The following is a 23,845-nucleotide window of genomic DNA, read 5'->3' as shown; positions in this document are numbered from 1 at the left end:
AACAAATCCTACCATTTGCAACAACATGGATGGAGCTGGAGGACATTATGCTCAGTGAAATCAGACAGGCGAAGAAAGATAAATGCCAAATGATTTCCCTCATTTGTGGAGTATAACAATGAAGCAAAACTGAACGAACAAAATGGCAGCAGACTCAGAGACTCCAAGAAGGGACTAGTGGTTACCAAAGGGAGGGGTGTGGGAGGGCGGGTGGGGAGGGAGGGAGAAAGGGACTGAGGGGTATTATGTTTAGTGCACATGGTGTGGGGGATCATGGGGAGAACAGTGTAGCTCAGAGAAGGCACATAGTGGGTCTGTGGCGTCTTACTGCACTGATGGACAGTGACTGCATTGGGGTGGGGGTGGGGACTCGATAACATGGGTAAATGCAGTAACCACATTGTTTTTTCAGGTGAAACCTTCATAAGAGTGTATATCAATCATACCTTAATAAAAATAAAAAAATAAAAAAAGTATGGGTATTGTGTACTTGAAAATATGATAAGAGGATATATTTCATGCCAAGTGTTCTTACCACAAGCACACACACACACACGTAGAGGAACACAAGGAAATTTTGGGAAGTGACGGATATGTTCAGTACTTTGACTGGGGTGGTGGTATCATGAGGTTCGCATATTTCCAAACTTATCAAAATGTATACATTAAATATGTGCAATTTTTGTTGTATTAACTATAGATCAATAAAGCTTAAAAAGAGAACAATCTAAAGTCATTCTTTTATTAAGACTTTTAAGAGTTGAATGTATAACCTTTGAAGACTACTTAGAATGTATGAATCACTTATGAATGTCATATATATGGTAACTTTCTTTAACAAGCCTGAGGCATCACTATTATTACTTTCATTTTAAAGAGGAGAACATAGAGAGGATATGGGATTTGTCTAAATTCATATCCTATTTAGAGCCAAGTGTGGACCCGAATCTGGTTGCAAGAGTGCATTCAACCTTCATGCTATACTAAGTAAGCTAGATTGCTGTGTTCTTTGAATCATATATATATATACCTAGTTTTGTTTTAGATTTGTGGCTGAGTTGAAGCTGGAATTTATGCCTTACAGAGACAATTTTATACTTCCTATGTGGGGTGGTGCACCCCCCTCTATTTCTCAACTGCTTACAGGAATTATTTTAAAAAATCAGAATTTGGGTAAAACAAAGAAGACCCAAGGCGAGTTGGTTGCCAATATACACTGATCCTCACCTCTACGTTTTCCCACTTTACAAATCAATTAAACTGCAGTGGAGGTACAACTGAGACAGGGAACCTCAGGAGAGATTCGAACACCTTCTAGAGATGCACTCGGTGCCGCGTGGGGGTTTGAGTCAGGGCTTCTGTCCTGACGCCCGTAGGTCTCTGCGTGGCAGAGCCCTCAAGCACAAAATCCAAAAAGTGTTTCCCCTTCCGTTGGAAACGGAGTCCAAGCATTCCCATGCCTCCTGAGAGAATTTCATATCAACATAAAATAATGAAGGGCAGTGTTTTCCGAAATGAGAACACAGAGGAGAGTTCTTAATTTATCCCAAGATACGGAGAGGGTTGTAAGAATTGTTAGTTGACATGGGCGATCTGCTTCAATAAATTAATTTTGAGAAAAGAATATCCTCTAATTTAGTCTTGGACACTGATAGAAAGATGATAATGTGAGATCCATTAAAAAACTGCCAATATATTTCTGGGGAGCAGAAGACATTAGACATGGAAGCAGCATAGATTATCATCTATCACCATCTGGGATTTAGAAATGCACTTTTCAAACTTTCTCGTACACAACAATGACCTGGAGGTCTTGTGAAACGCAGACTTTTGTTGTGATCAACGTTGGGTGGGGCCCAAGAGTCTTCATTTTCAGAAGCTCTCTACTGATTCCGGTGTCACCTCTCCGTGGTGCACACAGAGAATGAGTGACAGGGAACCGAGAGATTGAGACTTTGTAATCAAGACAGTGTAGAGAAATAGTAGGGTTTAAAATTATTTTGAAAAGAGGAAAACCAAAAAACCTTAACATTTACTATATACTGGAAATCATTCTAAAGGCTTTTTGCCTTAGGGTGCATCAAACCACAAAAACAATCTACTTTTATTGTTCAAGTGAGCCACCTTTCACTCAAACAGGAATCAAAGGAACCAAGTAGTTTTAAAAACTCATTAGGCAGGACTTCAGCATTTCATTAAAAAAAAAAATGAGAAATGTGGGATCCACATATAAATCAAGTATAAAAATCAAATGAATGATCATATCTGACTTGATTGTTTATAGTTCATGATGCGTGATCAAAACCGAAAGTTTCTGTGATGACTGCCCTTGCACTGTTCACCATGTAAGAACTTATTCACTATGTAAGAACTTGTTCACCATGTAAGAACTTGTTCGTTCTGCTTCAGAAGATTGGAGACTGTTGAGAATTAGGCTTGGGGTTGATTAATGATTGTGCATTGAGTCCCCTATACAGAATTTTATAATTGTTAACAACCATTTGATCAATAAATATGAGAGATGCCCTCTCAAAAAAAAAAAAAAACAACTCATTAGGCAGGAACATCAGAGGTAGAGAAGTAAGGTTTTCAAGGTCTAAAAATATGGTGCTTTTAGAGGGAGAGAGAACATAGTGATCCACCGAGGATGGGACGGTTACTGGAAAGCCAGCCGTTAGCTCTTCCTGCCGGTCTCATCTCCTGATTCTCTGAGCTTCCTCAGAGAAGATTATTTTTAGAAGTCACACCTGAGCTCTGAGACATGCATCAGTATGCCCCTGCCCATGCCACCTGCAGGAGGGCTTTGATGAGCAGAAGAGGCCTCTCTCTCCCCTGCCCTTTGTCCTAAAAGAGAGGACGCACATAGGTAAGAAACCCACCTGAATATGGATCCCACCTACCCGTACCTCTCTGAGAATTCTGGGAACACCACCTGACTCCTTCTTCATCCTTTAGTCTCTGTTAAGAGGTGAGGCTACACCCCTTCCTCAACCCCCAAATCCTCTCTGTATTCCTCTCAGTCTCTGGCTGCTCCCTCCCCTCCTGATGCCTGCTGGCTTCCAGGTCCCCTGGGGGCTGCAGAGCAAGATCCTCCTGTGCTGTCATGGAATCTGTTGCCTGGACCTGGTGTTTTCAGCATCAGACGTGGGCTCTGATTCTGTGGGTAAGCGGAGCGTCTGGGTGACCCCTGCCCCTGAGGCACAGTGAGCCAGGCCGTCCTCCAGGCAAAGCCCTGGGTGCTGCTGAGCCCCTTGCCAGGGGGACGCTGAGTCATCCCATCCCGGGCACGATGCAGAATGAATCAGCCGGCATAGTGGCCTATGCCTGAATCTTTATAAGGCATAGGCTTTATATTTTAGAGCCGTTTCTGGCTCACAACAATACAGCACAAGGATCAGAGATTTTTCATATGCCCCCCATCCCCACCCACCCCCATACCTGCACAACCTTCACCACTGGCAGCATACGTATAAATATTTTCACATAGTACATAGTGTTAACGTTGTATGTGAATCTTTTAAAAATCCTTGGTGATTTAAAGACCAAATCAGAGTGCGTTGTTTCAGATGCACCCAGAGGAGAGAAGACGAAGCCAGGGAGCAGCAACACAGTCCGTCCGGTGGGAGGGAAGGGGACCGCTGGGTGACGTAGGATTCGGCCGGGCCGACCGAGTTGGCAGGAGGGAAGCCCCAGGGACGGGAGGCGGTATGAAGTCCAGCAGAAGGGACCGTGTCCCCAGTGGGCTCCACCACCACCCTGAAGGCCCCTCCGTCTCCAGTGGACTTTGCCCAGCGTCCACATCTCCTGAGCGGCTCCAGACAAGCAGCAAAACCACAGGTCAGTTTCCATTGCTGTTTGGGACCTCGGTTTATGTCTCAAGAGAAATGGGAAGAAACAGAAAGAGGGCTGGTTTAGGTGTTGGGACAAGGGTGAGTTAACCGTTTAATACGATTTTATAGCACAGAGCCTGATTCAAAAAATACTTTGAAAATGTTAATGTTTAGATGAAGGGCCAAATTTCCAAAGAATGGCCACCCAGCCCCTGGTTTGTGTTGGGTGGCGGGTGAGCAGTTATGGGGCCCTGGTGCCTTCGACCGAGAGCCTTTAAAAATCAGTAAGTGGTTTACGAACATCTCTTTTCTCCCGGTGTACTCACGAGAGCTTGTTTGGGGCTGGCTGGGCTTCGGGACCCCAAGCCCGAAACAACCTAGAGCAGCGTCCTGGCTGTAGAGCTCTCAGTCCGACGCGGAGGTAAGACTTTTTCTACCTTAACCTGTGATTCGGAAACGCTTCCTCACGACTCGATTCTGGTCATTTACAATTTGAAGAGGAAAGCACACTGTATTCTAGATTTTCAAATATGTTTGGCCCAGGACTAGAACTGACATTCCCTGGCCCTTTCTGTGTATACAGCAAAGTTGTCTTTTTTCCCCCTAATAAAATGTGGTAAAATGTGTTGTATTGCTGTTTTCAGAGAATCATGTTTTCCTGTTATATTCTATTCAGTTTTCCAATAGATCCTATCTATATTTGACTAACAAATGCCAACTTTTTGATCCTTTATTTCCCTTTTGCCTCTCTGCCTCTGATTTCTTAAGATGAACGGTTCCTGTTTTGACGGGCCTGCTTGGATCAAGGAGTTCCCCTTGAACCCGGGTTTCTCTCTGCTCCTAAGCTTTGATGTAAGTTCTTTAGCTGTTATTTTCTTTATGATTTCCCTGTTAAAGTCATTTTTGATTTTAAGGAATCTGATTTCATGAATTTCTGGGTATGTATTTCATAGTTTATAAAACACTATTGTGAAGAAGTTAAATAATGTGGTTATAGCTAATTTTATTAAATTATGACAAAAAGGGACGATAGGTTGTAAGATAGCCAGTTTTGTAACTTAGTGAATTTTCTTTGAGACCAATTATGTGATCACTTTTCCCAAGTATTTTATGGCATTTGATGTAAGGACTCTAAGTAAGGAAACTGCATTTTGTATATAAATAAAACATGTTACATCTAGTGGAGAAACTAAAAAGTCTTCACCTTATTCTCACTCACTGATACCATGTTACTAGTAGAAGGGTATGTACGAGGAGTTTGAATGACAGTGCAAGGGAGTGATGGGCGGGCAGGAGAGCTGGGCACTGACTGCACCCTGCTTGTGCCGGATTGCAGGCATGTGCAGGACTCAGTGGTTTTATTTTCCACCGCCCACAGGTCAACAGAACCCCTGGGACAGGACCAACACTGATGGACCCCAACAGGCTTCCAATGGAACAGGGGAAACTATTCTTCAAGCAGCTTGGGATTCCACAGAGAGATGTGAGTACGGGCCGTGCTGGGACGAGGGGACGCGGGCAGGACTGAGGTGGACTCCAGTCTAGCATCAGAGCTGAGACAGGCCCTCCCACGACCAGGGTTGAAATTCAGTGATTTGCGGTATGGACGCCGACCACTTACATGGACACGTGGTGGTCAGAGGGACAGGGTGTGGGCAGCTGTGGCCCTCGGCTACCCTGGGGGGCCCCCAGCACTCCCTAAACATGGGGCTGTCACCCTTGGTGCCACTTGGAGGTCATCACCCAACTCCCCGTGGGACTGGAGGAAAGATTATGGGCGCCAGAAATTGGGAGCTGGTTTATCCTGTCACCCCAAGGCGTCTTCCTGCATGCAGACCCCTTGACTCTGTTTCCTCCATTAGATTGACCTGATGACCGAGGAAGGGGTAGTTGTCACTTCTGTGGAGGTGATGCTCTGGTTTCCCTTGATGCCAGGAGAGGATCCAGCTGCCTGCTGTGTCTTAAACAAGAAACATCAGCTGTCAAAGACACGGAGTCCAGCACCAGAGGTTGGACCATGTCTGGGCGTCATGCGGGCAGGGACTCCCTGTGGGGCACAGGTGGGGGCCGTTCATTTCTGCCTGAACATGCCCCTGATGCACGTGTCCCTCACCATCACAGAGGCTTTCGTTTGTGAGCTGCCCGGTGTGAATTTGCACCCATAGCGAGCTTGCACGGACACCCTCAGGTGGCTCTCTCCTGTGTGGCTTTGTGCGTGCCTCTGTTGAAATCGGCATGTGGTTACGGGGGTCACGTATGAAATCGCACAGGTGTTCAGTGCTTCATATCGAATGCTGGCAAAGCTTTGTCCAAGGAACCGGCACGGCTTTGCAGTAAGATGTTCTGTGATAAGGGTGAGTTTCCTGGAGATAGGTGGGAAAAGAATCAGCAGCTATTGGCTGCTTGGGTATCAGCCTTGATAAATACTGGGAGATGCTTTAAGCTCGGAGGGAATGGCAGGACGGAAACCTGGAGCACGGGCCCAAGTCACACCGACATTCCAGGCAGGAACCGCACAGAAGCCCTGACCGCCGCAGTCCAGGCTCCCTCGGATGGGCACCTCACTTCCCCACTTCCCCACCGATATACGAGGCAGTCTCTTCGCAGGACGTGTCCCGTCCCGGAGTGAGTAGTGACGGGAAAAGGCCGCAGAATGACACCGAACGGGGCATCTGTTTATGAGAAGACCGCGCCGCTGTGGGGGCGCCTGCGCGGGGAGTGGGCGCCCGTGCACTCGGAGCAGCAGGGGTGTGGGGGGCTACTGTCTGTGTGTCCACACGCTTTTTTTCGTCCTTTGGCACGACTAGGAAATCCAACAATTGGTCCCCGAGGGAGAAGCACCAGAAGCCCAGGGGCGTGAGGCGGGCGGCAGGTCACGGCGCACGGCCTCGGCCCCAGAGACCCGGAGCCCAGACCCCGAGGAGCCGCAGGGGCCAGTGGGGCCGAGGGCTCGCTCACCGGAGGAGGAGGACACCGGGGCAGGGGGGGCGACGATGGTTCAAGACCCCGGGGGGTCAGCACGGCCCCCAGAGACTGGACCTCGCATGGGAAACGCAGCGACTGTGCCCCACGCGCGCTCACGGTCCGAGGCTGGCCTGGGTGGTGGGGTCCCCCCTGGGGATTGGGAGCAGCCTCGGCATGTGCATGTGCAGCTTGCTGTTGGTTCTGTGTTCGAATCCAGTCCCTGACTATCACCTTCAGGGGCTAATTCCTTCCTCTCAGGTCACTTTCTAAAGTGGGCTCTGGGCAGGGCCGTGATTCTTAAATGTCCAGGCAGCCAATGGGCCACCGGTTCTAAGCCCTGTCCCGCAAACCCATGCTCGACGCCGGATGTCTGTCCTTGTCCTGACCTGCCAACACCACCCTGATTTCTACTGACTCACTGCCCACCCGCCTGCCACCACCCCCAACCCCACCCCCACAGGCCAAGGGCAAGAACTGTGGGTTCTCTGGCCACAAAGCCAGCAGCAGGCGATGCCCCATGAAGTGCTGGGCCGGGGCCACTGCCCCCAGCCCTTGGGCTCCCGTAGGAAGGAGAACCTGGCCACCAGAAAGCCGCAGGACCTCCGGACTCTAGGCTCCTTGTACAAGCACGCCAGAGAGAAGGAGCCAGTTCCCAGGTGAGGAATGGCGGGTTGGGATGGGACCGGGTCTTGCCTCCTCATGCCCTGTGCAGCCACTCAGGACAGACGGGGAGACCGAGCCGGGGGCCAGGAGACCCATGCTCTGCGGGGCGCATGCTCAGCGCTCACTCTGGTCCTGAGCATCATGCAGCAGGAAGGGCCAGGGAATATCGTGGGGGGCTTGCCTGTGGCAGGCAGGGAAGCAGTGAGCCCAAACAGTGGCATTAAATGCTGAGACCATGGCAGGGAAGGGGGGCTGCCTGTGAGGTGCTTGTGCAAAGTCCGCAGAGGCCTCAGTGCCCCCTCCACCCACGGCCAGGACGGGGCCTGGGCTCCGGGAGTGTCCTTGGGTCGCAGTCACTGGTGTGGACGAGAAGGTCCGGGGCGTCTGGCAGTGAACATGACTTGTCCTACAGGCAAGGAGAGCAGCAGGGAAAAGTTCTGCCCCCCAGATTCCCTGGGGCACCCCAAGAGAAGAGGCAGAGCCCCCGGACGCACGCCTGTCTGAGGGTGGGCCCGGCCGCTTGCTCCTCCGCCCCGCGCTCTGGGTCCTTAGGACTCCCCTTCGGGGCTTCTCAGAGGGCAGGACAGGTTAGAGCCCAGGCCCACCCGTGGGGTCCTGTTTAGCTGTGTGCTTTCCATATTCTAGTTTCTTGAGTTTTTTTCCTTTGCTAGTTTGCCCTGCAAAGTCTAGTGGAGACATCTCTGTGTCCGTGTGAAGTGTTTGGTCCCTTGCTTTCTGTGATTACATCAAAACGAGGCATTCTTTTAAATTTTTGTCAATACTCCCAAATTGCTGTTCCAAAGGTTATTTGCCATTTATACTCTCCGTGCTGCCTAGGGAAATGTTTTTCCTCTTGATCTTAACAACCAACAAAATCAGGAAAGTTCTTATCGTCGTATGTGATAGAATAAATCAGACCGAGGCTGTGAAGCTTTCCCCTGACCACCTCGTAGGCGTGCGCTGGCCACCCGCCTGCCTCTGAAATTCAATTTCGTATGTGTCGTCTGGCTCATCGTCTTCCTTCTGACGTAGAGGAGGGTCTCGTCTTCTGTTACTGCACCCGGTTGGTTGTACTGGCCTGCCCTATTCCCTTTCTTCCAAGTTGCTTGTTATTTTCACATTTGCGGGATGTCAGTGACCCCTGAGGCGTCTGGTAAGAGGTTCCTTCTCCCACGGCAGCCCGCCAGGCCACACAGGCCGGCCCCCTGTCAGGACACCTCACGGGAGGCCGCCCTGTCCCACGCGGCTCTCGACAAAGCTCCGGCACTGCCCAGGGGCACCCGGCGGGCCTCGCTGGCTCATCCCGCCCGGCTCTGAAGAGCCGCTGTCGCGTGCCGCTCCCGGCCCGGCCGGCAGCCCGATGCCCCCTCCCGCGACGCTCCCCAGCCCGCCGGGCAGAAGCGCACCTTGCACGGCGTCCGGGGCCCCCGGGCACAAGCGGGCGCCTGGTGGAGCCTCGAAGCCCGGCCCACGGCCTGCCGCGGGAGCACCCAGCAGGGGCGCCCGGGCAGCAGGTGGGAGGTTTCCCCAGGCCCCCAGCCAGGCTTGCCAGGACTCCCCAACGCAGGCAGGATTCAGCCTCTGCCCGGCCCCGCGGCCGAGTTCTCGGGCAGCTGCTCTGCGGGCTGGCCGGGCTCTTCACTTCTCCCCGTGTTCCTGTCCTCAGTCCGAACAGGCACCCCCACTGACCGGAAAGGCCAGCCCCGATGCCCAGCCGTGGCCTCCTGGCGCCACCCCGCTCACCGCGCCTGGGCGCGGGCCAGGCCCACAGGGCCCCCGACCCCCGCCGCCCAGGCGAGTGTCCCCTCCGGGCCTCCAGCTGCCCCCCCCCTCCCTCCAGAGAAGGGCGCAGCCGCTGGTCAGGGGCCCCGCGCGGAGCGCATGCCGAGGGCCAGGTGCACCGCGCCCCCCGGGTCCCAGCGAAGGTTCCTTCCTCCTCCGAAGAGAGCGACTGTGTGTGTGTCCCCCCCAACCGAGAGAGGGGGAAGTGACTGACAGGCGGACTCGGGGAGGCCCAGGAGCCGCGTGTCCGCCGAGTGCGCCCGTCCCCAGGAGGCGCCTGTGCGCACGCCGGGCCGCAGATGGCACTGGGGGTCGCGGGGCAGACGCTGCCTGTGAATGACATAAATGTGTGTTGAAAGTGGAGCCTATGAAGTTGTCATCCGCAGACCTTTGTACATTAGATACAAGCGTGCAAGAAACTGAGTCAGCACGAGGAAGCCACTTGCACTGTTGTGTCAATAGAAAGCTCTGAAATCTGTGTGTTTGGGTGAGGAAATGACTGAAGCTTGGGAAACTGGGAAAAAGGCCTACTTATGACTGCGGGGAGGGTCGGCCCCTTCAGTGCCCTCTCCTGAGAGTGGGATTTTTGACTCTGTGTTTCAGTGGAAAGTCTGTGCCGTGGGGAATGGGGAATATTCTCTTAACCTCGTACGTTTTGTTAATGAAGCACCGATGTAGCGTTTGATTAGTTTCTTTCAACATTAATAAAATTCTCTGAAATACAACGCATATTAAAGGTGTTTTATTTTGTCCCTGTCACCTCAGGTCAATTTACTCTTCTTCATCCAGTTTTATTTACCTGCATAAAGAGGACCTGATACATGCAGTGTAATCCACGGACCTGCAGCTTGTATGAAATGCAAACCCTCGGGCCCAAGCCAGCCCTCCTGACCTAGTGCCTGGGCACCGAAGAACAATTCCAGGTGTTTCACATGTAGGTTAAAGTGCAATAAGCACTCACATTGCAAGTTCACGATTTGCACGTGAGAATAACTTGGTGCGTTTAAAAACTGTGACAGCTGGTTCCTACCTCCAGGGCTTTTCATTTATTGGGCTTGGCTTGAGGTGGAATAAGAGGTAATAGAAAATACACAGACTGTCCCTGCCTCTGGCTCCCAGCACAGAGCTTCTAAAACGCCTTTAATTTCCTAACTGCTAAGAGCACCCCAGGGGCATGGCTTGTTCTAAGGAGGTGGCTCTGGGTGGGCTCCTGGGTGGGGGCTGGTCACCGGGAAGACCCAGCCAGGATCAGAAGCCTGGAGTTCTCAGCCCCACCCTCCATCCTCTGGAGAGAGGCGAGGGGCTGAAATGGAGGTAATGACTGATCATGCCCAGGTGTGGAAGCCTCCATGCGTCCTGGGTGTGCGGCGTTCAGAGAGCTCGCAGGCTGGTGAACACGTCAGCGCGGAAGGGCGATGCGTCGTCTTCAATAGAGTGGAAAAGGTAAGGCAGATGTTTTTCTGAGTTCTGAGGTCTTCTGCTCTGGCAAGTTAATGGAACCTAAATGGGGTGAGGGGGGGAACTGGGAATCTCTGATCTGTAGCCCATGCATCAGACACACGGGGTAACCTGGGCTTGAGGTTGGTTGGAAGGGTCTGGTGGGGAGGGGCGCAAGGGGGACAGTCTCGTGGGACTGAGCCTTCAGCTGCGGAATCTGGTGCCGTCTCTGGGTAGGTAGTGTCCAAACTGAGTTGAATTCTTGGATAGCCTGCCGGTGTCCGAGACTCGCTGTTGGGGTGGGGCAAACGGCCGCGCAGCTGGTGACCGGTCTGTAGAGGTGAAGTGCTCTGTCCCTATAGTGAAGGAGGCAGACAGGAGAGAATCACAGAGGTGGAAAACACAGCTTTTCCTTATTTATGTGGACAGAGGGATTATGAAACTCTCCGTGTTATTGGTGAACAGGCAGTAAAAGCTAAAAACTTTAGAGGGGATGCGTTAAGATAACACATTTCACTAACCTATCTTCCCCCTTTATTTGATTTTTGGGGAAATTCTGTCCAGAATCAGGAAGAATAAAAAGCAACTGTCAACCTAAAGTTCTCAGGAGGCCATAATTAAGCAGAAGTGTTTATGTGGGATCAAGGAATTGCAGTTTGGGGCCCACAGATTTGGGGAGCAACCCAAATAGCATCCCACCAGGGGCAAAACTCAGGGGTTTTTAAGGACTGAAAAGGAATGTTGTTTGCAGAGAATTTTGACTGGTGTTGGGGGCAGAAAAATAATCTTGGTCCAACACAGGTGGCCACCATGGCTAGAACTGAGCAGAAGTCTGTCACTGCAGCAGGTTGTAGGTGTTCATGCCACAGGGCCTGGAACATTTTCTGTTTGGCCCAGTTCAAAAGTTCATGGTTCCACACAGTGAGGACATTCATAATGTCCACCACCACAAGGCGGTGAGGTCCGCGTCCCCAGGCTGCCTCCTCCACAAGGGCCCTGCACCCCCGAACACACAGCGGGAGATGAATTCAAGCTGAACTGCTCGCGTCGACGTTACTCTAGGGACGTTCAAATGTGTGCTCAGCTTTGGGTCAGGGTTTCTGGAGGGAAGTTCTGCCAGATTCCTGAGGCTGTCCGTTATCACATCCCTGTATGAGTACTGCTGAGCTGGCCCACAGCTCCCGTTCACACCGGAATTCCGTGGCCATAAGCCTGAGTGTGAAAAACACATTTCCCCCTACGACGGCCAGAGGAGCATTGTTCATTTCCCACCCTCAATTTCTCAGCTCTTAAGAGTTGTGGGTTCTAGTTGAGGTAAGTGATCTGAGTGACCCCCAAGATATATTTGAGACCAGAACATGCTTTTTAATGCTGTCCTAGGCTCTGATGGAAAGAGGATAACATGAGATTCACCAAACCCCTGCAGATATTATTGGGAAGAAGTAATTTGGGAAGACACAATGTACCACTTAGGAACCTTCTCTCGCATAGATAAGAAATCTCACTTGTGCACATATATAGTACTGAGTTCTCTTTGTGGCCTAGACAACATGTTCTACATCTGTCAGATGAGGAAATGCCAGGGTTAGTTGGACATGCAGGTGAGCAAGTTTTAATGTGTACAAGGTTCCACTGGGATCTTACTAAAATGCAGACCCTTGTTCCAGGAGTTCTGGGAAGGGGCCACGGCGCCACAGTTTAACAAGTCCTGGTGATGCCAAAGTCATGGGTCTGCAGGTCACTGAATGGTAAGGAGCTAGAACACTGAGAAAATACTTCTTGGGTAACTTTAAAGTCTAGAATTTGACGCAAATGAAAAGGTCTAAGAATAACAACAATAATTTACTAATACTTGACATCTCGCAGGTAACTGAGCTGTTTTTATTATATGCATTTACATTATAAATTGCTTATATGGTTCATGGTCACTTAAAGTTCAAACACGGCTGCAGCAGACACGCTGGCGGGCCCGGCTGCCGTCAACCCCGCCCCCAGGGCCCCCAGGGCAGGGGTCCCTTTGCCTGGGTACTGGTCCTGGCAGAGGCTGCCTGCTGGGCGTGGCCGGGTGGGAGCCCTTGGGAGGGAGGCCGCCAGGGTAAGCAGGTGGGATCCACATGGGAACGCAGGAGGGCGCTGAGGGGTGCTAGCGGGGTAGATGGAGAGAGTCACAACCTCCATTCCCAAGGGCACTTCCACTCCCAGAGAAAGTTCCTACAGATCCCCAGAACTGGTCCACAAATTTCCTTCCAGTATGGCCTGTGTTTCTCAAACTGCGGCCTCAGGCGGGGTGTTGGAGCCCCCTAAGAGTGGTGGCAGTTTCCAGCCCTTGGGAGACGCGCCCAGCAGGTGTTTGGAGCCAGGGCAGGGGTGCCGGATGTGGGGCCAGAACCCCTAGGGCCTCCGGGAGGCGCTCTGCACGTGGTGTTCCTCCTGCTTGCTCCCCATGCTGGGCGTTGGTCCCTGACCCTTGGTCCCTGGACAGCGCCTCTCGGTCCCCCCGACCTTTAGTTGTTCTGGGTCATTCTCGGAGGCGCACAGGAGGAGGTGATTTCCTTCTTGCAGCCCCACCCTCTTCCCCTTGCTCTGGAGCGTTCGTGATCTCTCGGTAGAGCTGCTGTTTTAAGTTCTTGGTTTTTGAACCTATCTCATTATATTCATCATTTGTGCCGATCCAATTTATATTTTGGGACAGTAAGATGCCTGCATTCTATGATTCTTACCAAAATAACGTAATTCATGCAGATGAAAGGGGGAGAAATGCAATTAGGCAGGGAAAGCGGGAGAAAATTCCCAGGATGGAGATCTGGGACGAGGTGTGTAAGTTCCCACGGGACACATTTAAAATTTGGGATCTCAGGTTTGTTTGTATTTTTAGTTTTCAGGATGTAAGTCAAGACCCGTATGAACTGACGCTATATGTAGTTTTGATTGTTGATGACTTCTTTTTAATACAAACATGAAAAGTTCCCTAGGGCTCTTAATATATAAATAGTGGATCCATTTGGGGAGCTCACTTCAGGTTTCCTTTAGGACAACCGCAGTGATTGCTGGGGAGATGACGCGATAAACTAGTGGGAAGAAGGCAGTGCCATCTGCCAAGCATCTGAGGCATGTGATGCCAGGACTGAAGGCACTTTTTAGGATGCCTCCTCCCTCTGTACCCCAGCACAGCCACCCTGGGGAATATTGTTACTTGTACTTAAGAGGGCACAGCAAGTAAAATCAGTGGATTTTAACCTGCAAGGTCACCCATGCATATCTTCAATGTCAATGCCATTCAGAAAAGTATTCTAAGATAAAATATTGTAGCTCCAAACACATGGCAATACAATCCCAGCTTCTCTCTGTTGCAAATGCCAGTCCTGCTGGCTCTGAATGAATTCTGGGCGCTCTGCCCGTGGAGACCAACCTTGTGTTGTCCTTGCTTAATATTTGACTCTCATATGGACTTACCTGTGTTCTTTTGTTTCCCAAATTTCATCGTCCAACTAACACATACAAAATACGAATCTGCAGCACAGAGAGCAATTGTCCTTCGGGTGAGGGCTGGGCAGGAAGGTCTCAGTGCTGGTGGGCCCTGCGGACTCCAGGTCACCCCTCTGCTCTGCCTCGTCGGACCAACAATATGTGAACAGATGAGAGTGGCTGATTTCCTGCCACACCAACCTCCATGGGCCTGGAGAAGAACCCGAGGCCGGCTGGTCTGGATCTGAATGCTCTGGGTCCTGGCTGTGTGGACCCCATCTCTGTGGCTTCCTGGAGAGCCCCTTCCTAGATGGGGAGGTGAGACTCAGGCAAGTGGGTGACCTCCTGACCGGCCGGCCCCCAGGCTAGGCGGGCCCGGAGAATCCCTCCTGGGAAGGCTCACCCTCAAGCACAGCTAGGAGCCAGCAGCCCATGAGGGGCGCCTTGGGCCTCCCCCTGGCATCAGGGCTCAAGTCTGAGCCTCTCCCTGCAGCCACCGGGCAGCTTTTTCACCACCCTGGAGCCTTAGCCATGGACCAAATGGAAACGATAAAGCTCTTTGCAGCAAGCAAAGGAAAGATGATGCAGTGAATCAATGATACTCCAGAGCCCCATCCCACCACGAGGCCCCCGAGGAGCTGGCAGTAGTTAACAGTTACGACGGGATTAACTGCACTTGGTCAATAAATCCCTTTAAAAAATTACAGCTAGGGGAAGGCTTCAGGTAGGAAGCTGCTTTGCAGTAGCCCGCCTGCTGTCGCTGACACCCCGGGCCAGTTGCCCTCACAGGGCTGCCAGCGCACGCTCCTAAGGCCTGTTATTAATGCCAGAAAGAGACTGTGGGCCTCCTGTCAGAGGACTGGGCTTGAATGTTTCCACCAATTGCCGGAAGGGAAAGGGGAAGGGCTGCCTTGGCCTCACTGGAAACAGAATTCTCAGGATTTGGGCGGCTTCCCAAGCCTGGAAAGTGTGAAAGCTCTGGACTCCCTGCCGCATACTTTGCCCTACACAGCTCTTCTGTCAGGCGGTATCCTTTCTTAGTAAATCCCTAGTCTAGTAAGTAAACCGTTTTCCTAAATTCTATGAGCCACTCTAGCAAATTGATCAAACCCAAGGAGGAGGTCCTGGGAACCTCTGATCTAGAGAGCAAGTTGGTCAGAAGCTCAGGTGGTTACGTTTGTGAGTGCAGACCACCTGGAAATAAGGAAGGGGGCTGATCACGTCCCGTGATAGGATGTCTGCAGGTTGCAGTTCAGGAAGTGGCAGCTCTTCCAGGAAGTCACTCTGGCAAGACTCAGACTTCTCCTCTGGACCTACTCTACCCCCATTGCCACACAGCCCATTCTCAACGTGGCACGATGGGCTCTGTGTCACACAGGGTAGGCGACAGGCACCCCTCTCCCTGATCAGGCTTGGTCTTGTTTACATGGGAATAATACTCAGGGACCATTTCATATTTTATTGGTTATTTATGTTAAATGGTAACATATTTTCTGCCAACCACCCATGTCCTGGGGTGCCCATATTTGGTTAAACATCATTCTGTGTGTGTCTGCAAGGGTGTTTGTGGATGGAATTAACATTTGAATGGGGAGACTGAATCAAGTAGGTTGCCCTCCCCAGCGTGGGTGTGCCTCTAACCACACTACCGAAGACTCAACAGAACACAGAAAGACTAAGGGAAAATTTGCTCTGATATTGACCTCTGATATTTTTTTGTTTTGTTTTTCTAGCGTTATTGAAATATAATTGACAAATTGTACATATTGAAGGTATGGAATCTGATGGTTTGATGTACGTGTGAATTGTATAATAATGAACATCACCAACCTAAGAAACATAGCCATCATCTGACTTTATTTTTTGTTTTGATGAGGACGGTTATAACTTACTCCCCTGGAAGATTTCAAGTATATAGTCCATATGAAATATCCAACATGGGCAAATCCAGAGAGACAGAGGCAGATTAGAGGTTTCCAGGGTCCAGGAGACCAGGAGTGATTGAGAATGACAGAATGTTAATTCTCCAGTGAATTTTAAAGTCTGAACTTTGACAAAAGGCTGTGCCACATACATTATGTTTATATGGTTTCTCTGCAGCCTGGTTTCTTTTATGTTGAGTAAGATTTGAACTGCTAGTAAAGGCTTTGGCACATTCCTTACATTTGTAAGTTTTATTTCCAGTTGAATTCTCTTACACTGAGTAAGTTTTGAACATAAGGCAAAAGCTTTGCCACATTCATGATATTTGTAAGGCTTCCCTCCAGTGTGAATTCTGTGAATCTTGAGGCTAGACTTTCACCTGAAGGCCATGCCTCATTCAATATATATGTGTGGTTTCTGATCCGTATGATTTCTTACTGACCCCAAAGGTGTGCATGTTTGATAAAAGCCTTACTGCAAACATTAATTACATTTGTGTGGTTTCTCTTCACGATGTATATTCTGATGTTTTGTGAGGTTTGAGAATCAGATAAAGGCTTTGCCAGATTTATTACATTTTTAAGGTTTCTCTCCACTATGGATTCTCTGCTGTTAAGTTTTGATTGCTCAGTAAAAGCTTTGCCCACTCATTTCGTTTGTACAGTTTCTCGCCAGTGAGAAATATATCTGATAATTAAATGGTGAATTCTGAGGTCTTATGTTGCCTAAAGGCTTTGCTACATTCAGGACATTTGCGAAACTTCTCTCCAGCAGGCAATCTCTTATGACTCCAGAGGTGTGAACCTATGGTGAAATCCTTGCCACATGCATTACATTCATATATTTTTCCCTGGTATAAATGTTCTCATGTTTGTGAGAGTTGAGAACTGGCTCTGCTATACTGGTCGCATGTGTAAGGTCTCTGCTCAGAAGGACACCCTGATCGCTGAGGACGAAGCATTGGCTGAAAGCCTTCTGGCATTCACTGCACTCGGAAGGATCTTCTCTCCTGTGTGTTTTCTGGTGTTGTATGAGCAACGAAGGAGGCTTTTTCCAAATTCATTATAAATGTTTGTTTTGACAGTAGGAGGAAATCTCTGAGGTGGTGAAGCTAAACAATTCTTTGATCTCTCAACTTGATGATATGCATAAACTTTTTTTTCACACTGAAATCTCTGCAGTTCAGACATGGGACTGAAAGCTTAACCTAAGCCAATTTCAAAACATTTTACATAATTCTTTCTTGCATAACATGTTGTTTTAACAAATTTCTGATAAATGACTTATGTTTGGCATATTGATTATTGTATACTCTTTCTCAGAGAAACACTGTTGTAGAAGGAAATTAATTTACGATCCATATTGTAGATTGTTCTGTCAGTGATATTTTACACGTTTAGGAAAAACTCTTCTCCTTGATCTCTGGCGGCAGCCCCAGGGCTCAGAGGGAGGCAGCAGGGAAATACCGGGGTCTGACACCTGGGGGTCTGGGAATGAAGCTCCTGTATGCCACTGGATTTTCTGCTTCCCTGAGAAGCTTTTGTACCAAAAAGTGAGTTGTTTCCTAATATTCAGACCGCTGAGCTGCACCATCCTTCATTAATGAGCAGAGAAAGTTAGCCAGAGTACCTGAGAAGGATTTTCAAAGAGATACCTGGAAACATGATGATAGTCATTTACATTAGAAACCACCGGACGTTTTTGTGCAACTCAGAGCCAATTTGGAAGTGCAGGTGATATGGGAATTTTCTAGCAAAACATAACTTATGAATATTGACCTTTCCCCCTACCTCCAGTAAATATAGGAAGCCTAAACAGGACACAGTATCCATGAAAGATAAAATTATCTCTCACAAAAACACTGGAATAAGATGGTTAACAGGCAGATCCTGCAATTCCTTTATTTATCAGAGAAGTCAAAATTCCTTCCTCAATGCAAGAGCACTGAATCGCTACCAGAAACTTCCACATTATTTTTTTCCTTCATATCGAGTGATAAGCCTTGTTTGCTTTTGTTTTGTATAAAACGTGGGTTCAGATCGATCCTTTGGATCTCCCAACAAACAAATCCAATGTTGGATCCGGGTCCACTACCCAGTCCCCCAGTTACCAGATCAAGGGTTAGCGCTGTGCTGTGAATGACCCTCACCACATGCACACACATTTACAGCGTGTCCTCGGCTGTGTTAGGCAGGAAAATATATATGAGTGGGGTGGAAAAGAGAAGTCCCAAAATTATTCAATTAAAGCTCAAAAAGCCAAGAGCAACTTGGCCTGGAATGTTTGAATATTTCCCAGATAAAGGAAAGTCCCTCAGCATAGCCCGTGTCTTTAGTGTGTTAATCATGCAGGCCCAGCTGTAAACAACCTAGTGAAAGACTGGAAGGATTCCAGCTTAAAGACTATTTTAATACCCAGGAAGTTAAAAATGTAAGATTCTTAACCTACTCTTTAGCAAACAGACAATAGCTCAGCCCGCCCTGGGGGCTGGCCGGCAGGCCGTTTGATATGCGCCAGACCCAGACGCAGGGATCCCAGGGGGAAGTCAGGGCAGGAAGTTCCTTGTGTTGTTAATTCTAAGTATTCAAAGATCTCCTAATAAGTGTGCACCCCCAGCCCTTAGTCACGTTCCTAAAGAATCCTTAAATGGGGGAACTCCCAGCCTTTCGGGGCGCTCCTCACTCTGGGGTCGCCCGCACTTTCTAGGTGCGTATCCTTTTCACCTTTTCCCGACCTTTCAGGGGCGCCTCTTCTCCAGGGCACCCGCACCCCCCTTCTCCAAGTGCCCCTTTTGCCTTCAATAAGCTCCTCACTGAAACGCCTTGTCTCTGCGCCTTTCCGGGAGTGAGTGTCTTATTACTTCGCTCTGTCACCCCAGTCCTCCGCGTTCCGGCTTCGGCCTTCCCCCTGTCCTCTCCCGGACACGCAGGGAGGGGCTGCTCGGAGCTCAGACCTGGGCTTGCAAGGTACCGCCGCCTGGGTGGCCGGGGGCCGCGGTTCACTGTCATGCTCTTCAGTCACCTGCCTGAGGGTCTCCCTTCTTTACCTACAGGAAGTTCGCAGAACGCAGTCTCCCCCCACCCAGTGCTCTGCGGCTCCCCCAAAGCCTGGGGTGGTGGGGACTCAGTCCCCAGGGGTGCAGATCCAGGCAGAGGCTGCACGCCAGGGGACCCTGGCTTAGGGAGCTAGCAGGGGTCGCGCCCCACGCTGAGGAGCTGCTCGGGGAACTTCCTTTACCGTTCTGATGTCCTTCCCTGACCCTCGCTTCGATGAATGCCTTCCCCCCCCTGACTTCCTGTGTCCCCGAACCGGACTGTCCCTGACAGCTGCAAACACACATGCACACCCGCCCACTCAGACATGCAGCCACATACACCCCCATGCTTCACAACACATGAACTCCCCGTCACCAATGCGCGTGTTCACGCGCTGTGACCCACGCAGATGCACCCAGTCACTCGCGTTCCTAAGGGCATCCTCCCAAAGTCCACACGTGCAAGGCCATCCCGATGAGGTGTTCACGTGGGAGACTCGAGGTATCTCCAGACCCCTGGGTGCCCAGAACGGGGGCACAGTTCCCCCCCTCTGCAGCCCCTCCACCCCAGACATGCCGTGTTTACAATGCCCAGCCCTGGGAAGGTGTGGTGGTGGCCGCGTGTGGGTAAAATTGTAACATTTCCCGGATATCTCGCCTGGCTTTAGTACATCTGCATATCAATAGGCGTTCAGTGGTGGAAGGAAGTATGGCTTTAGTGCATTTGCATCATTGCTCAGCGGTGGAGAAGTTCATCTCCATATCAGTGGGTAATTTACCTGGGCAAGGAGGGCTTACCTGTACTGAGAGGGGTGGGGAGGGCCGGTTTTGCTGCTACTTGAGCAGGAGAGGGAGATGGGCCGGACTGCAGTTTTGTAAGCAATAAACGGATTTTAAACTTTATTTCTCCCTTTGGCTGATTTCGGTGTTTAGAGGTGTTTTGCCCCGGGATTTCCTTTCCCCGGACTAACACCGCGGCACGAGGGGGCAGAGCTGGGGAACCGTGCGTGGGGTGTGCCAGCCGGGCAGGGGCCCCCCCACATTTGTCCGCGCTTCAGGCCTCACACAGCTGCGTCTCGGGAGCTCGGCTGGTCCCAGAACCTCCGCCCGAGACGCGGTGCCTCTGCCGGTTCTGAGTCAGCCTGGCTTCGGAGGAGCACCTCCTGCCCGGGTTCCCCGTAAGCCCACCCAGAGGGCAGGACTCTCCCGGCCGCGCCTGCGCCCCCGCCCCCACCGCCAGGTGCCCCCGCGCCAGAGGTGCTCCGAGGAGACCCCGGCGTGGGCCGCCGCCTCCCCTGTGTCCCGGGCCGACGCTCACAGTCCCTGACACCCACACGGGAAAAGCGCAGCGAAGGGCTTAATGTTTGCGGAGAGAATTTGACTTTCCGGTTAGAGCTGGTGTTGCCCGACTGCCTTTCAGCACCTGGTCCGCCCTCCCTGGAGGTCCCTTAGTGCCGCATTTCACACATGACCGAAATACACGTACCCAGGAGGATAAACCTTCCCGAAGGCCCCAGACCCCCTACTCCATCCTGCCTTTGTGCCCCCGTCTCTTTCGTCTGCGTTTGCCCCTGTGGCGCCGGCTCGGGAAGGCGGGGCACCTCATCTGTGCCCCCCAACATGCAGCCTGTGCCGGGAGTTGGTCCTGGTGACGTCCTGATAGCACCAGAGCCCTGCTCCGTGCGCCCTAACTAACGCGCATGTGGGCGCAGAGTGGATGCCCGCTAAGATCCACGTTAAGGAATAAATACATGCTTCCCGAGTCAAGTTAGACTCAGAAAGTACTGCTTTCTGTCTTCTTGTCTTCCAAAAGGCAGCAAAGCGTGTGGTCCTTCGGGGAAGGGCTGGGAGGTCGTCCCCGGGACCGTCAGTTTGGGTGCTGGGATGTGGTGTCTGCATCGAAGCTTGTCCTCTCCAGCTCAGCACTGCGGAGGGGGCCCAGATCTGCCGAGTCACGTCTGAGTGGGGCTCCCCAGCAGAATCCCCAGTGATGTATATGCAGGATAAAGTTCAAGAATCAGTGTTAGAAAGGGGTTCTGAACTCTGGCGTGCCCTCAGACCGCCTTGGTGATTTTTAAGAAAGACCACCACCCATGGCCTTCTCCCAGAGGCTGTTTGTCAGGGCGGGACATCAAAACGGAAATACCTTGATAAGTGGTGTTGAGTAAGGTGCCCCAAGAAGTTTCACTGAGAGGCCAAGAGGCCTGCACAGGTCTCTGAGGTCTGAGTCTAGGCTGCAGTCCCCGGGGCAGGTAAAGGGACCTGCTGCACATAGGCTTTTAGGGCAGGCCCGTGTGGCCCGCGTCCCCGCTGCTGCAGCGGAGCTGGTCAGCAGCCCAGGGAGGGCATCTGACGACACGGGGGGGAAAAAAATCAATTGCCCACAACACAATGGAAAAACCAAGGGAAAAATAAACCAAAGGCACTTCAGAAAGAGGTTTTCCAAAGGCAATAAACATGTGAAAAGATGTTGAGCTTTCTCAGTAATCAAGGAGATGCAAACAAAGTAACTTCCTGGAACCATGACACCCCAGCCAAAAGACTACAAGGAAACTGACAGAAATCACCCTGTGTCGGCAGAAGGTGGAGAAGCCGAGAATCTCATTTGATGCTGGTGGGTGTGAAAATTGGGGCAAAAGCCCTTTTGGAAAATATTTCAGAGTCACAATGCTGAACAGAAGCACCTGTGGCCCGACAATTACTCTGCTATTTCGATACCCGACGGAAAATAGTACACGCGACAGAAAGTTCTAGCATTTGTACATGAGCGCTGTTCTTGACAGCCCCAAACGCTAAACTAATCCCGGGAACAGCAGCAGTGGAATCTTGTACAGCGGTGATAATGAGTAATGCACAAAAATCACGCAACAGCACTGAAAAATTTGACAACATGGAGAACAAAAACAGCCAACAGCAAACGCCGGAGTGCTGTTATTCCACTAATACAATTTTTTTAAAACAACAGGCTAAAAGGTATTTCTGTTGTCACCTGTTAGAATATTAGCTACCATTGTGCTTCCAGTATTTGTTTATTGATGTAGGCGTTCTATACAAAAATGGGTTCCCATGTGACACTTACTGTGCCATTAGGGAAATACTTTTAAAACAGGTCAACAATAAAACACAGTTGGGAGAGAATGAGTCTGCTCGTTTGGGAGTGTCGTGCTCCTGTGCAGGCAGAAGTGTGTTGAATAACGACACCATGATTCGTTTTTTAAAAGATGCTGTGACTTAACAACTAGGAAATAGTGAATATACAACTTCCAAGGCAAAAGAGGTGCAAAGTGGAATTATTTAAAAGTCAATATGGAAGAAGTTAAGACCGAAAAACGAATTGCATAGCACAGGTGTGATGAAGAGCACACATAAACTGTAAACCCAACTCCAAATATATTCACTATAATATTAAAGAAATAGACTAATTTTGTGAAAGTCAAACATATTTTGCTGAATGCAATTGGATATATTTTCAAGAGATATAACCAAAATATAAGGATTAGTAGAAAATAAAACCATTCTATATAATGTTGCCTGTAATTATACAGCCTCTCAAGGGGCAAAATACAGTTTCTTAAAAGAAAATAGATACAGAAGAAGTTAAAGTAGAAGAGTAAGAAAATAGAAAAGCACAGATTCACGAATTCAATCCCGAGTATATCTACTTTTATATTAACCATAAAAGACTAATTCCAACTAATAAAGTCAAACACTTTTTTAAATAATATTCAGTTGGTTTTATTTTCCAGAGATACAGGTAAAATATAAGGATTAAAATAGAAAAATAAAAAAATACACTCCATGGACTTTAAACCAGTTATACAACTGGCATCATGATAGCAGATGAAATAGAATTGTGAAGTTAAAGCAAAGTTTTATTATTGTAACAGGTACTCCACTTCATTTCTTAATTTACAGGTTTCCAGTATTATTGATTAATGGAACCATACTTCAACTTATTTTCTATGAATACATGTGTGCATATCTAGGCACACATGCAGACTTACGCACATATACACAAATATATGCACATACATGTATACATATACGGACACATCTTGCCTCATGGTCTAATATCTGGCAAATATTTCTGTTCCATGTGGACTAAAAATATGTGTTTCACTATGTTTACAGCTGAAGGTTCAATGTATATCATTAGGTCAAAATCTTCTGTTTTTTTTCCATTTTTAAATTCTTAGTTCTTACCTCAGCTCTAGAATGTAAACAGAGAGAGATGTATTCAAATATTTCCTAAGATTGAGAAAATACCCATTTTCTTCCTTGGAGAGCTCACCTCAAAAGCTCCAAATAAACGAAATGGATTCATGACTTACCCTCTCAAACCGCCATTCCCCTGCTGCTCAAGTTTCCTGGAAGCCGTTTCCTTACCTGAGGCACGAGGCTGCCCCACGGAGCCTGCCTCTTGCCAGCGCGCCCAACTGGCACCTGCACATAAATGCACCTTCTAACGATCCCCCAATCCATGCATCTTTATCCAATACAGCATGCATTTTTTAATAGTCAACGCCCACTTGATATTTTTGAAAACTCAGCAAAAAACTTGTGCTCTCATTCAACCCACACCAGGTCAGTCCGGCCCTTTCTAACCGGAGAATGTTTTGAGCAGAACTCCCTTCAAGATACCAGATTTCACATGAGTAATGGCTCTCTGTAGATGGAATGTTCAAAACTCCCAGAGGCCTCTGCTCTCTGAAAGTGAGTTTACTCTCTGGCCTGACTCCAGGCTGTG

The 23,845-nt window shown here is 49.7% G+C and overlaps 1 protein-coding gene across 1 annotated transcript; it reads left to right on the top strand.

The window, feature by feature from the left end:
• Nucleotides 1–243: 243 nt before the first annotated feature.
• On the top strand, nt 244–23,737 carry LOC140847155 (uncharacterized). Its single transcript, XM_073226439.1, has 8 exons — nt 244–4,251; nt 4,599–4,682; nt 5,209–5,313; nt 5,693–5,839; nt 5,952–6,455; nt 6,638–10,173; nt 10,575–10,682; nt 23,683–23,737. The coding sequence occupies exons 2-5, from the start codon at nt 4,599–4,601 to the stop codon at nt 5,979–5,981; spliced, it is 366 nt and encodes a 121-aa protein (XP_073082540.1). The 5' UTR covers nt 244–4,251; the 3' UTR covers nt 5,982–6,455; nt 6,638–10,173; nt 10,575–10,682; nt 23,683–23,737.
• The last annotated feature ends 108 nt before the right edge of the window (nt 23,738–23,845 follow it).

Source organism: Manis javanica, chromosome 17 (assembly GCF_040802235.1).
Source record: "Manis javanica isolate MJ-LG chromosome 17, MJ_LKY, whole genome shotgun sequence".
Taxonomy (NCBI): Eukaryota; Metazoa; Chordata; class Mammalia; order Pholidota; family Manidae; genus Manis; species Manis javanica.
This window is presented reverse-complemented; position numbering and strand designations above follow the sequence as displayed.